Source organism: Nuphar pumila, chromosome 12, assembly GCF_984573655.1.
Source record: "Nuphar pumila chromosome 12, dmNupPumi1.hap1.1, whole genome shotgun sequence".
NCBI lineage: Eukaryota > Viridiplantae > Streptophyta > Magnoliopsida > Nymphaeales > Nymphaeaceae > Nuphar > Nuphar pumila.
Window position 1 is genome coordinate 3869946 of NC_143260.1, and position 19222 is coordinate 3889167.

At 39.3% G+C, this 19222-nt stretch overlaps 2 protein-coding genes across 2 annotated transcripts in view; both read right to left on the reverse strand.

Moving 5' to 3' along the window:
- Positions 1–342: 342 nt before the first annotated feature.
- LOC149819700 (uncharacterized) lies at positions 343–4908 on the reverse strand. The gene is made up of 6 exons (XM_089982953.1): positions 4835–4908; positions 4425–4475; positions 4232–4298; positions 3047–3087; positions 643–702; positions 343–560 (listed from the first exon to the last, which is right to left on the reverse strand). Exons 1-6 carry the CDS (start codon positions 4898–4900, stop codon positions 504–506), a joined length of 342 nt encoding a protein of 113 aa, XP_089839079.1. The 5' UTR covers positions 4901–4908; the 3' UTR covers positions 343–503.
- A 2080-nt stretch (positions 4909–6988) lies between these two features.
- The window catches only part of LOC149819701 (ARM repeat superfamily protein), a 133901-nt gene continuing 121667 nt past the window's right edge, over positions 6989–19222 (reverse strand). The window contains exons 32-35 of the mRNA XM_089982954.1: positions 14570–14728; positions 14348–14454; positions 14205–14264; positions 6989–7891 (exon numbers count right to left, since the gene is read on the reverse strand). Coding sequence (XP_089839080.1) covers positions 7682–7891; positions 14205–14264; positions 14348–14454; positions 14570–14728 — 536 coding nt within the window. The 3' untranslated portion in view covers positions 6989–7681. The remainder of the gene's footprint in view (positions 7892–14204; positions 14265–14347; positions 14455–14569; positions 14729–19222) is intronic.

Here is a 19222-nt window from a genome sequence, read left to right on the forward strand (position 1 = left end):
GTGATCGTCCATAATACCCCTAGTGAACATCAGGTAGTTCGAGGCCTCCACCTTGATTAAGGGGCCCTTGGTGAGAAAAAGCTAAAAAAAGAGAGGAAAAGATGGTGGTTAAAAGAACATGTAAATTATTAATGTTACTAAAGGAGTCCAACAGCGTGGCATATAAAATGAGGTTTTGCGTTGAATTGTAGATTTAAGTTTATGGATTAGCAGGTCTTGTTGTTAGTTCCAAGCAAACAAATGGGACTATGGAAACTACACATACATACACACAGAGAGAGAGGCTGTCCCAAACTGTCCAAACCTCTCTTAAAACGTTCTTACAAAAGTTAATACTAGCAGTTCAGATGGCACCAAAAGAAATATAGCATAAAGACGCAATAGAGTGACCAAAATTAAAGCTCAACAAAAGTTCACATAGCATAAAGACCCAATCGAGTGCAGTCACTGCAAAAGGGGTGTAGAAAACATGGTGTTCCAGGCTGATCTAAACATGGAGTTGCCTACCCAGATGACTCGAGGATCCTTTTAACAGCATCTGAACTCAATGTTTCATATATCTGGAGCAAAATGCAATTTAAACTTTGATTTAAAAGAAACCTCAAATCAAGGAATAGTAAACAATCTCAAGGCAATGCTTACAAGTTTCTTATGAACCTTCTGAAAGGACTTGCAAAACCTTTCTGCCTCTGTTGGGCTTACCTGTAACACTCCAAAAATAGTGTATCATGATAAGCATTGAAAAATAACGTACTGTACATTGATATTAACGAATTAACATCACAATGACAACCTCAATAACAACAGCAGGAGCAATGATGGCAACAATGGTAACATCGACGACTATGAGACTTCAACATGCAAACAAGTAGATTTACAGCTTAACTTCTGTAAGTTACAGAAAATTAACAGAGAAAGATGATGGAAAGAATTAAGGACAATAGTCGATTTTCAGAAATCGGTCTAAAAATCCCATTTCTAGCATAGTTCCTTGTATCAGATCTCCTTGAACCAATAGAAAGAACTCTTCAGATCTGAAGGAAATGCAAAAGAAAAGCTCAAAATTCTGTAAAGGGGAGCCATCTTCGGGAATTTTAGAGCTTGGATTCCAAAAAGTTACAAGAACTCCAAACTTGAAAATTTGGAATGTGTAAATCACTGTTGAGTAAATCAAAGGAACGGCAAAAGTTCTCAAGGAGACCAGTAAATCAATGTTGGTCTGAATTTGAAAGTCCTAGGTGCGGACAATATTACTGATTTTCAACCCATCTCTTTGTTAAGCAACCAATAAAAGATCCTAAGCTAGATGGTGTTGTCAGACCTAATCCCACCAAATCAACATGTTTTCTTAACAGGCTGTAGAATTCAAGAGTGCAATTCTTAACAATGAAAACGTGCATCTGATTAACATGTGGAAGATGCAAGCCTTTGTGCTGAGGGTTAATTTGGAAAAGGCTTTTGACTCTGTACGTTGGACTTTCTAGTATGATGTTTTGAAGGTTCACCAAAAATGGACTAAATGAGTTAGAAACCCTACTATCTTGGGCGTTTGTTCCAATTAGTATTAATAGCAGGCAGTGCTGACATTTGATCTCAAGAGGGCTACAGGATCCCTCATCCTCTCTCTTTCTCTCTCTCTTTAATATTATCTTGTCTTTGAGGGAAAGGAGGCAATCTTCGTCGAAGATTCAGATTTGCTTGGTGTCTCACCTTTGATACATCTACAGTTTGCTAATGAGGTTTTGATCTTTGGGAAGGCTTTCATTCAGCAAATGTGTTCCAAAGAAGTGCATCGGTTTAGGATCGACATTAGAAGCAAGCTGCATCCTTGGAAAGCTAATATCTTTCAATTGTGGGTCGGGCAGATCTGGTCAGACACATGTTGGGTATCCTAGCATACCTGTATCTTATGTTGAAGAGATATCCAAAAGACTTGAGAAGGTTCTGGCAAGGTTTCTGTAGAGAAATAAGGAGTGTCTGAAGGCGTACATTGGGTTTCTCAAAAAGAAGTCACTCATCCTATCACTCTTGGTGGGCTTGGGATCAGATGGTTCAAGCAATTAATAAAGGATAAGCATGGAATGCATGGCTTGCCAATACATAGGCATGCATTTAGTAGGTGGAAGTCAGCAACGAGTTTGTGTAATGGATGATTGCATGTTCTTGAAACTTTTAGTGATGGCATTTATATTAGATTGGGTAATAGGAAATTTGTAAGGTACTAGAAGGACTCTTGGCTTAAGAATGGACTCCCTAAATGGTCTTTTATGAGGCTTTTCCCTTCTTGCTTTGTCTCCATTGTGCACTATGATAATTTGCTGCACAACTGAGGGAGACTCCCACTTGAACCTGAGGTGTGGACTACTGGAGGAAGAGCTTGTAGAATGCCTCAAGCCCATGCATATGTTAGAGAGAGAGAGAGAGAGATGAGACAGCAATATATGGTCTTACTCTCATTTGGTGTGTGTGGTGGTTGGGGGGTTGGGGGGGGGGGGGGGGGGGAGTGGCTTGTTCCTTCAGCAGCATATCAACTGCATAATTTCTTATAAAGCAAAGCTTCTACCTACCTAGTCATTATGTGATGTATAGCCAGGTGAAAGAAACATCATCACATCTCCTTTGACTTCACACTTTTTTAAGAAGCTCACTAGTTAGTTTGGGCTGACTGTATGTTACAAGTATTGGATGTAAAAGGTTTGAAGACATTATTTGGCCTTACGGGTTTGGAGGAGGGGTAAGAGATGGATGGTGATTTGATAGTGGTGGATACTGGCAGCTTGGTGGATTTCTTGGAAGGAAGCATGTTATAAATAGCTCCATCAAAAGATTGATCTTCTTGAATACAACCACCAAGTGGCCAGGTACAGATTTGGCTTAGAATGGGATGACCAGGTTCAGACCCATTCATTTGGTCTCATTGCATCTTTGGAGGGATGATACCTTGTCATCCTAAAGGCATACTAAAATGAAGACGATTGGAACATCACAACATGGACGCAAAATTATATTATTTCAAGATTATTTACTGGAAAAGAAGTTAGACTACCTTCCTCTCTGCTGACAACCTTAATTTCTCCCAAAATGGATCTGTCAAAACAAAAATCATGATTATGAGAAGTAGTTCACCAACAGCACATATGGTAATGAAGATATTGCAGCACAACATCAGGGTATCAAAACCATCTATGTTAATTTGATGGGCAGAACAATTACAGTGATAAACAATTGAAAATATGCAACTTCAAACCTGCTCAAAGGTGTCATTAAAACTAAACATTTTATGTGATTAAGCATATCTTAGTGTCAGATTTGACACTAACTTTTAGAGGCCAACAATAAATTAATACCTCAAAAATTATCCCATGCATTATGATAGTTGTATTTGCTTATTTTCCACAAACAGGGAGAACTACCTTACACATATATTGTGTTTTTTGCCAATTGTGCACAAAAAATGTCACTTAGACATTCAACTGTAGTACGAGAACTGTGTTTTCATGGTCAAGGACATGCTTTGTATTCAGAGGTTACCACTAGAAAAACCCATATTCTATGTAAAGGCAATAATGCTAATGATGGCAACCAAATTGGTTTGGTCAAGCACACCACCCCAAAGCATTCTATGTGGGAAAGAACGCTCTTTCTGTCTTTCATGGGGAGGTGGCTTGACCTGTAAGCTAGAAGAAGCTGTAAAGCTAAGGTTGTTTGCTATTGGCAATCAATTCAAACAAACCCTACTGAGGCCTGTTCACGATTGGTGCGTGCAGGTGTTGAGAACCATAGCGAATTATGGGACCTTGCATCAAACAGCATCGCTGAGCTTAGTGAAAGGGATTAAGAGCTTTCACTTTCCTCAAGTCAGCGCTGTTATAAGCATAAGCTCATTTCCGGCAATGGTGCTGGAGACCGTATATGCCGTTCAGGCCTTTGTTCTCTGCTACGTGGGTAAGCTTTGGATTGGCTTTGAAGCAGTTCTTTTCTCCTACTTGGCATAAAAAAGGGTAGAAGCGAACCTGTCTGCCAATCGGCCAAATGGCCTTGTCCATGAACCCCACAAATGAGCAATTGATCTAATATCACATTCTTAGATTCATAATCTCATCACTCTCTCCATGTTTTAAACATTTGTCCACCTACAGACATCACGCATGCGTTCCATGAACTCAACTTGAATGCCCAAGTTGGCTAGAGAAAAAATACAGATTATGACACGCTAGATATCAAACAATACCGTCAATATCGATCACTTGATCTTCCTTCTTATCCGATTCACTCCATGCATCTTGCCATTGCCTTAACTAAAAAAAGAAAAGAAAAACGCATAAGGGTTGAACAAATTACTCTTAAGAATTCCCAAGTAACATCGATACCAAAACCCCAATAAAGGAGCCATACGCATAAATCACAGTTTCCGTTTCTTTTACCTCATCGCCTTCTGTTCTCGAAGTCATCGCTCTCGATGCCTCATCATCTGCCTGAAACTCAACACGAAGTGTTCAAATGAATGGGCAGAACCCTCAAATGCAATGAGAATGAGACTAAATCGAGACTTTGAACCCTTTTGGCCTCAATTCGAAGACAGATAACCGAAATTGCGGACACCAACAAGCCAAAACGATGAAATAATGCAGAAAACCAGCTATAGGCATCATCACATTGAGCAAAGAAACATGCCACTGTATCAAAAGGGGAAGAATCTCAACATAATCAAAACAATGGTTGGTGTCTTTGTTTCATTACACCAAGAAGATCATGAAAATAAAATAATGAAAAAAGAAAAAAGCATGATACCAAGTTAGAGGAATCGAAAGAAAACATGGGTATCGAAAATTACACAGTAAGATCGCGATCGAACGACGGGGAAGAGGTTGAGCACACGTTGGAACTGGAATTCGTCCATTGCTTTCTCGGGGCTAAAGTTGGTCCTAGCGCTTGCGTTTTATAACCTCTGCGGTAGGGTGTGAATGGATCGGGTTTGGTTGAACTTTCGATCCGAATAAACATTATTTTCTGATACGGATCCTTAAAATAAGATTCAGTTGTGCATTTGGATAGAATATGGATTTATTGAATTAGATTATTTTTTGGCTTTGGATCAGAATCCAGTCAGTATTTTGTATTGAACCTTTGTCTGCGTTCTGATAAAAATTGGACCTTTTACATTTTTCTTTACATGTGAAAAGCTTTGTTTGCATCCTTTTTCTTACCAAATCCAGCATCACCATATATCTTTTCCTGATCCAAATGAGACCCTATCTTATTAAATATCATTTGGATCTGTATTGCATGCATTTCAAGTTTGGATTTGGATCTGTCATGATTTGACAGTATCCAACCCTTTTGCACTGTGCTGTTGTCTATGTTGGAGGCGTTGAACAAGCTTGGTTGCTGCATGGTGAGCAGGGTTATGAAGCAAAATGAGGAGAGGAGATCCAACGATGGGACCAAGTACCTTGCAAGATACTTGATTCAATCACTGGATGACACATCCATCCATCCGGGGAGGAAGGGAGAAGGGGGATTAGTGGCATTCATGATGAGGCTTGAAGAGAAGGCCCTGACTCCTCCGTCCCAGGTTTGACTCTCACCAGATGGGTGGGTGTCTTTAGCTGGTAGGCTCTGTAAGGGCTTGGGTGTCGGTGACCCCACCTAGGCCCGGTTCTTGGCAAGGGTTCTACGTCATCAAAGAAAAAAAAAGATAGTCCAAATGAAAATGGGTCGCAGGATCAAGCCCAACCCGATATTGTATCTGACTTGTGAAGCGTTGTTCTAGTTTTGATTCTCGACCTCAATCGGGTACTACGTTTAGGGCTATTTATTGATCAGGTGACTGACTCATCAAAGTACATCTAAAGCCGCTCAAACAGTAGTTAGGTTCAGGTTATATTGTGTTAAAAATTGGAAGCCCAAATCCGGTCCATATAATTTAAAGAGCATTTGAAAAAATTGCTTGAGCTGGCTCAGGTCGAAAACCCAACAAAAATTATGGCTCAAGCACAAATCACTTATTGCTAGTGTCAGGTTCGATTGAAATCCAAATAGTATTTGGGTCAACATTTTGAAGCGCATATCCATATATTCTAGAGAGATCTCAACTAATTTATACAAACCCGACCTAGTGACAGTCCCAGTCACAGTGTAGCCTCATATCCAGTTATGATCCAAGTCTTTACGATACTGGATCCGCTGAAAGTGGACTAAATCTCATCTTTATGTTGAAAAGGCAAACAGGACAGTGTTTGAACTTTGAACTCAGACCTAATCCTTTACCCCCATTCTGACATGAATGAGTGTTATTTGTTTTGTGTCAGATCTAGATACCCAAGTCCAACAAAATGGGTCAGATACGGTTAAAATTCAGATCCTAACTCCAATAGTTTTGCATCCTTAGCCGCATATAGGTTGATAATTGGTTCACTTCTCCTTTGTCTCTTGAATACTAGACCCTAATCCTTTAAACGGTCCCTACTAGCTTGATCCAATCAACACGCTGTCACGATTGGATCTACAAAGGCCCCTAGACTGAAATTTATTGAGCAAAGCTAAACCTTGGCTATATGAGCTCAAACCAAATTTGATACTTAAACATGGCTTAAAGAACCCCAACTGCAGTGAAGCCAAGCTCAAACTTAAGGAACCGAACTTGAGCTAACAAGAGCTCGCTTGAGCTAAGCTCGTGTGCAGTAAACAAACTAGTTGAAGTAAACAAACTATATATGAAAACCACAACCAGTCCAGCCGCGCCACCCAATTTGCAACTAGTTGCAGTAAAAACAGTAAACAAACATAATGACCAAAAGAAAATTGCAAAAGGAAATGCATAGGAGACCAACCAAAGAGCACTAATTTTTCCTAAATCATGTTTATGATGAAGCTAGAAGTTCAAACCTGAGATCTATATCACAAGGACACGTTTAGGCTCCTGTGACTAGGTCACACGACACAACAAGAGGACACACCACACGGCATATCATAAAATATGCAAATATTAAAATATGAAAATACACACTTATCAATTAAAAAATAAACATCGGTGCCGTGTCCTGGTTTTCAAAAAAAATGTGTATTTATGTCACGTATCCATAACAAATCTACAGAGTGTCTGTGTCCTTGGCTAAATGGAGCAACTTCAGAATTCAACAATTGACAATGACAACCCACAGGCATCAGAACCATGATGCTTAATGAACGTGTTCTCGTGTTCATGCTTCCTTAAGGATTGCACATTTGCTTCGAGTTACCTTTGAAAAGGTCTAAACTGCTCAAAAGTCGGAAATGACATCAATGCGTTAAGAACAGCTGACTGCATCCTAATTAATGGGATCATATTCTTCAATGTCAAGTACAGGAATATAGGCTTGAGTCGCTTCCGGCGATAATGGGATCATATTCTTCAATGTCAAGTACAGGAATATAGGCTTGAGTCTCTTCCTGCATCAATTGAGTTGCTCTGCAGGGAAAACATGCAACAGATCGTTGGGCATTGATGGATGGCGGTAAGGGTGCACAACCCATTTCCTCCAACAGGGTGCTATTTAATATCTTTTTGAGTGGATGGTGTAAAGCATTTTGCCGGGATGTTGTGCTAAAACAGATGAATGGATACGACTGTCATCGGAAGCTTGATAGAGTTGAATGCAAACGCTTCTGCAAGAAGAGACCTGGTTGGTATTTGAGCAAATCAAGCAGCACGGTTTTGAAGGCCCTCCAAACTGTTGCCACCAAGATTCTCTATACATTTCTTCAGCAATGATTTTGCAAGCTCATTCTTCTCAATGTCAAACAGATGTAAAAGCTCATCTTTGAAGTTCACCTCCACCTCCTGCTTAGAGGTCGTGGCTTGATAAACTCCAATCATCTCCAAAAGGCACTCCGAAGCAGCAACATGAACCTGCAGTTTTAACCAAAATATGGAACGAGGGAAAATAATACAATAAGAAACATGTATCATCAATGTGCTAAAACATTAAAACAAGTATAGCAATACATGGACAACAAAGGATCGAAGTTTAAACAACAAAATCTAACCTTCAAAGCAAGTGGGTTATTTAAAGGAATTAAAGAAACGATCAATCTAGCCAAATGAGACTTCAACATGCACTACCTTAAAGTGCTAAAAATTATTTCCATTGGGATGTGATCTGATCATCCACATCCAGAGTGAGATTTTCTGGATATTGGCCATTGAAGCAGTTGGTAAGACTCGAAAGTCAGATGATTACATATAAATCTCACAATGAAGCCCTGTTTCACGGGAAAAATCTGAGTCTTAGAAACCAGGTTTCTAACATGTTTGGATGACAAAACCATGAAAAACAAGTTTTTGGCGGACAAAAACTTGACAATTTTAAAAAAAAAATGCAAAATAAAGAATGATCATTTTCTGGCCTCCCCCAGCTGGAAAATAACAGGGGCAGTATCGTGCATGCAGGTGGGTGCTGTCCCAAGCATTTGCCTACTGGAAAATGGCCGACAACAGTCAGAAAAGCAGGTTTTTCAAAGAAAAAAGGGAAAAAAAACTTACCCACCATTTTCCGGCCACCTACCACAGCCAGAAATGGCCGGGCTGTAGCCATTTCCAGCCAGAAGGTGGCAGAAAATGGCCAGACAAGCTACGACTGAAAAAAGGGAGAAACAGTTTAGCCATTTCTGGCCACCCACTAGTCGAAAACTGGCCAGAATAGCTACATATTAAAAAAAGAAAATACTTCCCCCATTTTCTGGCCACCTGCTGGCTGGAAAACAGCCAGGACAGTATACTCGGACTAATTTTTTACCACCACCTAGACTTAAAGTGGCCAGACGGTGGTCTGCCAGTTTTCGTATCGTTGAGGGTGGTTGTGGGTGACGGTGGTGAGAAGGCAGCCACCACCCTGCCCCTGATAAACCTGTAAAATACAGGTAAGGTGGTTTTTCCATAAACTGGGTTTTAAATTTTAATAAAAACCCAGTTTATGAAAATCAATTTTGTGGCATCAAAAACATGTTTTTTGTTGGAAAACCTAGTTAATGTGCAAAACCAGGTTGAAAACCTGGTTTTGGGCGTCATAAAAAGGGGCCTGAATTTTTCACCTCAATTGAGAAATAAATCAAGCAAAGGCTCATCCTATTCGCCATCTAGAGCTACACTTCGATGACAGAAGTCACAGAACACATACTCAAACACATGCACACACACAAACAAGCACCCACACACAAAAAATACAAAGACAAGCGTGCACACACACACACACACACACACACACACACACACACACACACACAAACACACTAGGTTAGCAAGGTTCCCGTCAGTTTGGGAAAAAGGAAAGTGGTCCATGGGTCAATGGTCGAAAATCAAAATCGCTTCGTCAAGCCAAAGCGATACAATAGGCGAAGGAAGCACCTCCCCATTTCATAGTGCCTCACCCCCTTCCCTTCGGGGAAGGCTACACAAAAAGAATGTCATTTATTCAATTTATGAGAAGATCTGATTTTCAAGCTGATAGGGTTCTACAATCTACATGGGTGACTTACAACAACAACAACAACAACAACTACGCCTTCATCCCAAAACAATTGGGGTCGGCGATATGAACCAACAAAGAAAATCATTCTGGGTCTTCCACATGAATCCTTCTCCTCCATTCATTTCTATCCAATGCCATGTCCTCGGTGAGGTTCAAAGCATTCATATCCTTTCCTATCACCTCCATCCATGTCTTCCAAGGCCTACCCCGACCTCTTTTAACTAATATATTTTCCCATTTCTCCATCCTTCTAACTGGAGCATCATTAGGCCTTCGCCGAATATGTCCAAACCACCGTAAACGATTCTCTCTCATCTTATTTTCAATGGGTGCAACGCCTACCTTCTTACGTATCTCCTCGTTCCGAATCTTATCTTTTATTGTATATCCACACATCCATCTCAGCATACGCATCTCAGCTACACTCATTTTTTGAATATGATGTCTCTTAGAAGCCCAACATTCCGTACCATATAATAAAGCGGGCCTAATAGTCGTCCTATAAAACTTTCCCTTCAACCGCAATGGCATTCTACGATCGCACAACACTCCAGTTGCACTCTTCCATTTCATCCACCCAACCTTTATCCTATGATTTACATCTCCATCAATTTTTCCATACTTTTGAATGATAGATCCCAAATATTTGAAAGAATCATCCACCGGTATTTCTTGCTCACCAAGCTTCACTACACTCCCTTACTAAATCGCCATTCCATGTATTCTGTCTTACTCTTACTCAACCTAAAACCTCTTGCTTCCAATGTCTGTCTCCATAATTCTAACTTAGCATTAACCCCAGCTCTAGACTCATCAATCAAAACAATATCATCAGCAAACAACATACACCACTGCACATTTTCTTGAATTGATCTCGTAAGCTCATCCATCACTATAGCAAATAGGAAAGGGCTTAAAGCAGATCCTTGATGTAACCCAACCGTTATAGGAAAATTGGTTGTCACCCCTCCACAAGTGCGGACATTGGTTACTACTCCTTCATACATATCTTTAATTATACTAATGTACTTGAGAGAAACACCTTTCTTCATCATTGTCCACCAGAGAACGTCCCTAGGTACTCTATCGTAAGCCTTCTCCAAATCAATAAAAACCATATGCAAATCTTTGTTCCTCTCTCTATTTCTCTCAATAAGTTGTCTAAGAAGATGTATAGCTTCCATAGTAGATCTTCCAGGCATAAAACCAAATTGATTCTCCGATATCATGACAACCTTCCTCAACCTAGACTCAATCACCCTCTCCCAAAGTTTCATAGTATGACTCATGAGTTTTATACCACGATAGTTTGTGCAATCTTGTATATCACCCTTATTCTTATATAGAGGCACCAAAGTACTCTTCCTCCACTCATTAGGCATCTTATTTGTCCGCCAAATCTTGTTAAAAAGATTTGTCAACCATTCTAAACCTTTCTCTCCCAAGCATTTCCAAGCCTCGATAGGTATACCATCTGGGCCAACTGCCCTTCTTGATTTCATTTTCTTCAAAGCCTCTGCAATTTCTTTCTTTTGAATCTTGCGCATGAAGTCACGATTCATCTCATGAAAAGGAATGGAAAAGTCTCCAACTATGTCACAGGGATTCGGCTAGGAGGGTACCGCACCCGCATCGACGCGACTCGACGCGGGTGCCGCACCGGGTGCGGTCAACCCGATCCTGGGTGCGTTGACCGCACCCAGGATCATTAAGGTCCATTTTAAAAAAAAAATTTTGCCCAAATAGGCTTACGAATTTTTTTTAAAAAAAAATTATGCAGTTGACAGGATCATTAAGGTCCATTAATGCTGTCAGCTGCTGACAGTTGAAAAAAAAAAAAACCCCGCCTATTCCCCTGACCCCCTTTATATATATATATATATTACATTTTTGCCCCTGCCGCACCCCCGCACCCAGGTTTTTTGAAAGTGCCGAATCCCCGCACCCGCGCCCGCACCCGCACCCGCACCCGCACCCGCACCCATGTGACATAGGTCTCCAAGATCCTGAGCATGACTTTCATTAAATAGCTTATCAAAATAATCTTTCCATCTCTCCTTAATCTCCTAATCTTTCACTAAAACCCTTTGCGTTTCATCTTTGATACATCTAACCATACCCAGATCCCTCGATTTCCTATCTCTCATTTTTGCAATCCTATAAATATCCTTCTCACCCTCTTTGGTATCCAACTTGTCATAAACCTCCTTATATACCTTATCCCTCGCGTTCCGAACTACTTTTTTAGCTTCCTTCTTTGCTATCATACACTTCTCCAAATTCTCATTATCACGACTCTTAAATTTCTATAACACTCTCTTTTAACCTTAATAGCTAATTTGACATCCTCGTTCCACCACGATGTATCCTTACCTAGCGGTGCACCGCCTTTAGACTCACCCAATACCTCCTTAGCCACCTTTCTCATGTCACCCGCTATCTTATTCCACATAGATTATGAATCCTCCTCGAGACACCAATCAACTTCCTTAACTACCCGCTCTACAAACATTCCTTGTTTAGCTCCTTTCAGTGCCCACCACTTAATTCTAGGATCTATCCTATGTCTATCCCTTTTGCGGCATTGTCTAATTCTAAGATCTAAAATTAAGACTCTATGTTGTGTAGCTACACTTTCTCCCAATATAACCTTACAATCGATGCAACAACCCCTATCTCTCTTTCTAAGTAGGAAAAAATCTATCTGACTCGTATTAACCCCACTTTTAAATGTTACTAGGTGAGACTCACTCTTCCTAAACCAAGTGTTTGCTAAGATGATATCATAGGACAAACCAAAATCTAAAATCCTTTCTCCACTATCGTTTCTTTCTCCTATACCATAGCCTCCATGGATACTCTCAAATCCATCCCTACTAATGCCTACATGCCCATTAAGGTCACCGCCGATGAAAAGCCTTTCTCCATAAGATATCCCTTGTACTACTCCATCTAAATCTTCCCAAAATTGACGCTTAGTGGAATCATCTAAGCCTACTTGAGGTGCATAAACACTAATAATATTAATAATATCCGTACCTAATACTAATTTAATAAGTAAAATCCTATCACCCTTCCTACGGACCTCAACTACATTATCTATAAACTCACGACACATAACAATCCCTACTCCATTCCTATTCCTATTTATTCCTGTATACCAAATCTTATATCCCCAAGGTTCTATCACTTTTGCTTTCTCACCTACCCATTTGGTCTCTTGTAGACATAAAATATCAATCTTTCTCCTACACATAACATCTACTAACTCTACCAACTTACCAGTTAAAGACCCTATGTTCCAAGTGGCTAACCATAATTTTATGGTCTTGGACTAACTTCTTTACCCCCACCCGTCCAACAAAGTGAGGGAACCCTTGCCTATTTGACACCACACCCAGGCGCCGGTGTGACGCGTCGCTTCCGGGCGACGACCTAGCAACCCTTGCCCATTTATCACTGCCTCCGGGCCTATAGAGTACAGCGCGTCGCTCAGTAGGGAACGCCCCAACGAAATTCTCATATTGGTTCATATTCATAGGGTATGACTAAGTTTTTTATGCTGGCTGTCACAGGCCTACCGCAACCCTCCTCCTTTATCCGGGCTTGGGACCGGCAGTGTATAACTAAACAGTTATACACAGGCGGACTTAAATATTGCAAAATGCAACTATCATGACATTTTCTAAGAAAATAAGAAACAAAAAAGAGAATCACTTATTCACTTTATGGGCATTGTTTAATTGATAGTGAATTCAATCACATTTTTATATGTTTTATCTTTCATAAATTTTCCATTGACTTTTAACTCCATTCCAAAAGAAATGAAAACTGCCAAACATCCCTTGCCAAGAATGTTGGAGAAACATTCCTTTCATCAAATTTCTTGCTAGAAAATGTTATATGAACTTCTTTTGGGTAACTATAAGACTCTGTTTGGTAGAAGGGTATCAAAGGGTGTCCGAGACGGCTACATGATGTGGCAGGGTCCAAACAGATTTGGACTGTGTTTGGGAGAAGAAAGTGGAGGGAAGCGTGAACGTCGGTTGAGAATCAACCAACTCCAAATACTAAAAATTTCAAATTTCAACTCCTTGAATCACAAGGATTCCGGTGGGTTCTTGAATTTTCGATGGTTTAAATTTTTTACTCCATTTACCTCAGTAAATCTTATATTCACCTATTTTACCCCATTATAGACTGCATAATGGTACAGTCAAGAGGCTTACAACTACACTCACCTACAGCCAAGCATGGTGAGGAAGCAGGAAAAGCTGCAGCCTTAATCCTTGAAAGAGTTAATTATGCTTCCAAACAATAGAGGGAATCCATAATTCCTTTGAAATCTATTTTCCTTGGAGTCCAGTTTTTGTATTTCCCCGAACTCCTTGTAAATCCGTTCAACATTGGTTCCCAAACATAGCCTAAGCTTCAGCAATTAGTCAGATTCCGGAGTCCAATTACTCCAGTGCTGAATATGTTATACAGAGGCAACCTTCCATTTGGCATTCTAGCCCGTTTATAACTGCAATCCAGGTTTTGATCTCTCTCTCTCTCTCTCTCTCTCTCTCTCTCTCTCTCTCTCTCTCTCTCTGCTATAGAAAAAGCTGCAGGAATTTCAAGGTAAAATGGGGGAAAAACACCAAAAGAGAGCATGGAAAGCAACCACACAAGGCAAAAAGAACCAGGACATACCTGCGCAATCTTTACTATCTTGATGCATTCGGTTACTTTAACAGCCAGGGAGTGAAATGACTGCACATGAAAGTAAACCAAGAAAACCATTCATCAAAAGGGAAGTGGTCCACAGGTTGAACCCATGCATTTCAATGTTTTACCTCCATAAAGGCAGCAAAGTCCACCTCAGGAGATTCACAAGTAGATCTGGCAAAGTAATTGAACTTCCGATAAAGTTCTCTAATTGAAGAAAGAACCGAGAGTTTGACTGCCATAAAATTTCAGTAGGAAAGTAAGTATGAGATAATAATGGATATTGGAATACAAATGCCAGGGAAATTCAACAATCAGAAGTGAAAAAACAAATGTGCAAACTACGACACCTGTCCAAGGGAAGCCAGGAGAGAAGGCATACAGAAACACATTTACTAAGCCCTTTCTATGTTCCATGATATCCTTAATACGTGCAACATTGATGCAGGCAGCAACACACTCTAATACCTTGTCTACTGGCAAAGAAAATTTGTCTTCTTTGTTTTCTCCTGTTTATAAGAAAAACTACTTTGAAAATCTGGGATATATAATAGGATTACCATTAGCAGACAATAAAATTGAAGAAGCTAAAGAAACAGTAAAAAAAACAAAAAAGAGCCCACGTCTCGCAGAAATAAAAACCAAAAACAAAATATTCAGCATTGTTGTACATACTCTGTGTAACAAAACAAGTCAAGCAGTAAACAATAACTACAAAGACAAACCTAGTCTAGGAGTTGTAATGAGATGCCTTTAAGAATACAAGAGTGCCAAGCCACTAATACACAAAAATACAAAAGCCACCGAGGGCAACCACAAAGGCATCAAGAGTTCACAAACACAACCCACAAAGGGCAAGAGAGCCAAAAAGTAAAAAATAGTAGTTTTATTAAAAATGCTCGAGACAAGCGTAGCATAATAGAGGGGGGCATCCCCATACATATACAAGAAGAGGAGAGCATGAGGGAGCTCTGTTAAAATATGTAATCTCATATAATATCTCATATGTAATCTCATAGACATGTAATGTTTTATCTCCTTTCTAGTTAGGATTTTTGGTTTAATTAATTCTAGTTAAAATACAACTAGAATTAGCCAAACCAGTCCATCATTGGACTGATTTGGCCTTTACCTTTTTGACCAAGTCAAAAAGGTAAATCCAAAAAGAGCTGTTGGACTCCCCAACAGCTCTATTAGAGCCGTTGAAGAGTCCAACAGCTCTCTTAAGGCTTCTCTCTATCTCTCTATAAATATGGGGCTATTCCCCTTGTAAATACTTACTCTTGTTTTGGGTTTTTATCTCAAATCAATAAAATTGTTTATTTTTCATTTTTATACCCGTTTCGGGTTGTGTGTATTCTTAAGTTCTCTTTGTGAACCTTTGTGGTTCTTATGATGTATTTGTGAGAACTTGTGGAGAGACATTTGTTGTAGCGTATTTTTCACTTTCTTACATGGTATCAGAGCAAGGTCGGTGGACATGTATTGGGAAGCGTGCCATGCAACTACTCTTCAAGAAAGTGAAGTCTCTTTGAAGGAGTGCTCGTGTGTAGCCTTGAAGGGCGTGGAAGACTACTTATTTTCGATCTTTGTGGTTAAAATATTCCTCTTCCCACTTGCTTTTCTTCTTCCCCTCTCATTCCCAAGCTTGTAAAATGGATGACAATGATAATGTCATCATTAAGTCCATAAAACTCAACGATTCAAACTATGTAACATGGGCTTCAATCATGAAGCATCTTATTTGGGGAAAGGGTCTATGGGGCTTAGTTGATGGAACCGATAAGGAACCTAAACTAACGCTCACTAAAGAAGAAGGTGGAAGAGAAGTACCTCTTTCGGAGGTGGAAAAAACTAAGGCCATCTCCACATATGAAAAGGAATGGAAAGAATGGAGAATGGGTCACACCAAGATCATGTCTTGGCTAATTTCTAGTGTAGACATAAAGAAGTGTTCAAGTCTCGCAAAATTTGAACATGCTAATGATTCGTGGGAATATCTTAAGAGAATGTATTCTCTTAAAGATATTGCTCATATATGTAACTTACAAGAAAATGTTCGGAATATGGTTCAAGGAGAGAGAAGTATTAGAGAATACTACAATAGCTTATCCGAACTATGGGAAGAGTTGGCTCTTCTTGAACCAAAGTGGCATTGTCCACAAGACATTGAGCTTCGCCAAAATCAAGTAAATGCGGAGCATTTTTTTCAATTTATAAATGGGTTGAGACCCGAATTTGAATCAACCAAGTCCGCTCTTCTACATCGGGGAAATGTTCCCTCTATTGAAGATACCATTGAAGAGCTAAGTATGGAAGAAAATAGACTCAAGAAACGAGTCGACAAAAGCGATGATGATACAGTTTTAGCTGTATCTAGACCAGGTAATCAGATTCGCACATACAAACCTCCACATATTGGGAGAATAAACAATGAAAGGCAAGGAGGCGATTTTGAAAGGAGAAAAGTTATTTGTTATTACTGTCATGAACCCGGACATGTTAAAACTTATTGTCCAAAGTTGAAAAAATCTCATGAGAAGAAGGTAGCTGTTGTTGAATCAAAAGAATCGAATGAGACATCCATTGGAAACATGTCCCTGTCTCAGCTGGTGGAGGCTCTACAACCTCTTCTTAAAGGAACTTCTCCCTCAGCTGGAGTTGCAATCTCTTCTGTTGGCACCTCCGATCCAGGTAAACCCCTATGGCTTCTTGACTCTGGTGCTTCTTTTCACATGACACCAAATTTAAAATTACTGTTGCATTGTTATGACTCAAGTGGATCGAGTGTTTTTACTGCGGATGGAACATCCCTTGAGATAAAAGGAATAGGAAATTTCGAAAATAACTCTCAAAACTCAAAAGGATTTTGTGTTCCAAAGATTAGATATATCCCCAAACTTAATCTAAATCTCTTATCTGTTTCTCAATTAACTGATCATGGGTGTAATGTTTCCTTCTCTTCTCATGATTGTCAAGTATAGGATCACCAGTTAGGGAAGCTGATTGGGGAAGGCCATAGAGAAGGAGGCTTATATTACATGGATTTTTTGGAATTACCCAAGAAAACATTATACTGCAATGTTCAAAAAGTAGGCTTGGATCTTTTACACCAAAGATTTGGTCACCCTTGTATATCCAAGCTTCAGTACTTTCCAAACATGGAAAAAATTTGTAATTTTGAAACTTTCACTTGTGAAAAATGTATTCTTGGAAAAATGAAACGACTAGCATTTCAAGAAAGAACTTTTGTGTCCACTCGACCACTTGAATTAATTCACTCTGATGTTTGGGGTCCTGCACCAGTTACGTCAAAAGGTGGGTTTTTATACTATGTAATTTTCGTGGATGACTTTACACGATATACCTGGATTTACTTTCTCAAACACAAATTTGAAGTGTTCTCTTTTTTCAAATATTTCATAATATGGTCAAAAATCAATTTAAGAATGATATTTCAATATTTCGCACTGATTCAGCGGGAGAATTTTTATCAACTGAATTTAAAGAATATTTGAACTCACATGGAATTTCACACCAAAAATCTTGTCCTTATACCCCTCAACAAAATGGGTTACCTGAGAGAAAACACACACATTATAGAAACAACTAGAACACTACTTATCACACATCAAGTTCCTAAAGTTTTTTGAGCCGAAGCTATTTTAACTGTTGTGTATCTTATTAATAGGATGCCCTCATCCTCAATAAAGAATATTTCTCCTACTGAAAAGCTTTATAAACAAAAACCTGATTATTCTAGATTGAGGGTGTTTGGGTGCAAGTGCTTTGTTTTTACAGATAAGAATGATAAATTCTCTCCCCGTGCTATACCCTGTACTTTTTTAAGATATGCAAATAATAAAAAAGGATACAAATGTTTTGACCCTAAAAACAACAAGTTATACATTTCAAGGAATGTATCCTTTCTAGAAAATGAAAGTTTTTTTGAAAACAAAAATTCTACTGAAATAGATGAGTATTCCTTCTTGTTGGATCTAGTTCCAAAGGATAGTGAAAGAGAAATTGATCTAGATGATCAGATGGATGTGATTGATTCTGATCCTCATAGAAATAGTCAAGATTGTATTCAATACTCTAGACGAGAAAATTTAGAAAGACAGTGTGCCCTGGATAAATACACAAGGGAACATGAATCTGCCTCTTCATCTAGAAAATCCACTAGGATCTCGAGGGTTCCTGCAAAGTTTGTGTCATATCAGTCTTTTTCACCAAAACATCAAGCCTTTATTGCTCTAATTCATTCCTATGAAGAACCTCCCAGTTATGATATAGCCAAGGATCAACCAGAATGGGTCAAGGCTATGAAAGTCGAATTAGAAGCCTTAGAAAAAGCAAATACTTGGACCATTCAAGACCATCCTCCAAACAACAAGAAACCTATTGGTTGTCGCTGGGTGTACAAGGTGAAAACCAAGAGTGATGGCACTCTTGAAAGATTCAAGGCCCGGTTGGTGGCAAAAGGCTACTCTCAAGAATATGGAATAGACTATGAAGAGACCTTTGCCCCAGTAGCTAGAATGACCACTGTTAGAATCCTAAAGGGATGACATATCTTTCAAATGGATGTTAAAAATGCTTTTTTAAATGGAACTTTAGTTGAAGAAGTATACATGGACCCACCACCAGGAATGAATATACCTAAAGGGAAAACACTTCGCCTAAACAAGGCTTTATATGGTCTCAAGCAAGCTCCAAAAGCTTGGTATGATAAGTTTAGTAAGGTTATGCTTGATTTTGGTTTTCGATTTTGTCTTACTGACACAACTTTGTTTGTTAAGAATTCTGATGCAGGTATTATCATCCTTCTACTCTATGTTGACGACATGATCATCACTGAAAGTGATAAACAGGGAGTTTATGATATTAAAAAATTTCTCAAAACACATTTTGAAATGAGTGATTTGGGTTTTTTGAAATATTTTCTTGGTATAGAAGTTGCCTACTCACCTAGAGGTTACTTGCTAACTCAATCTAAGTTT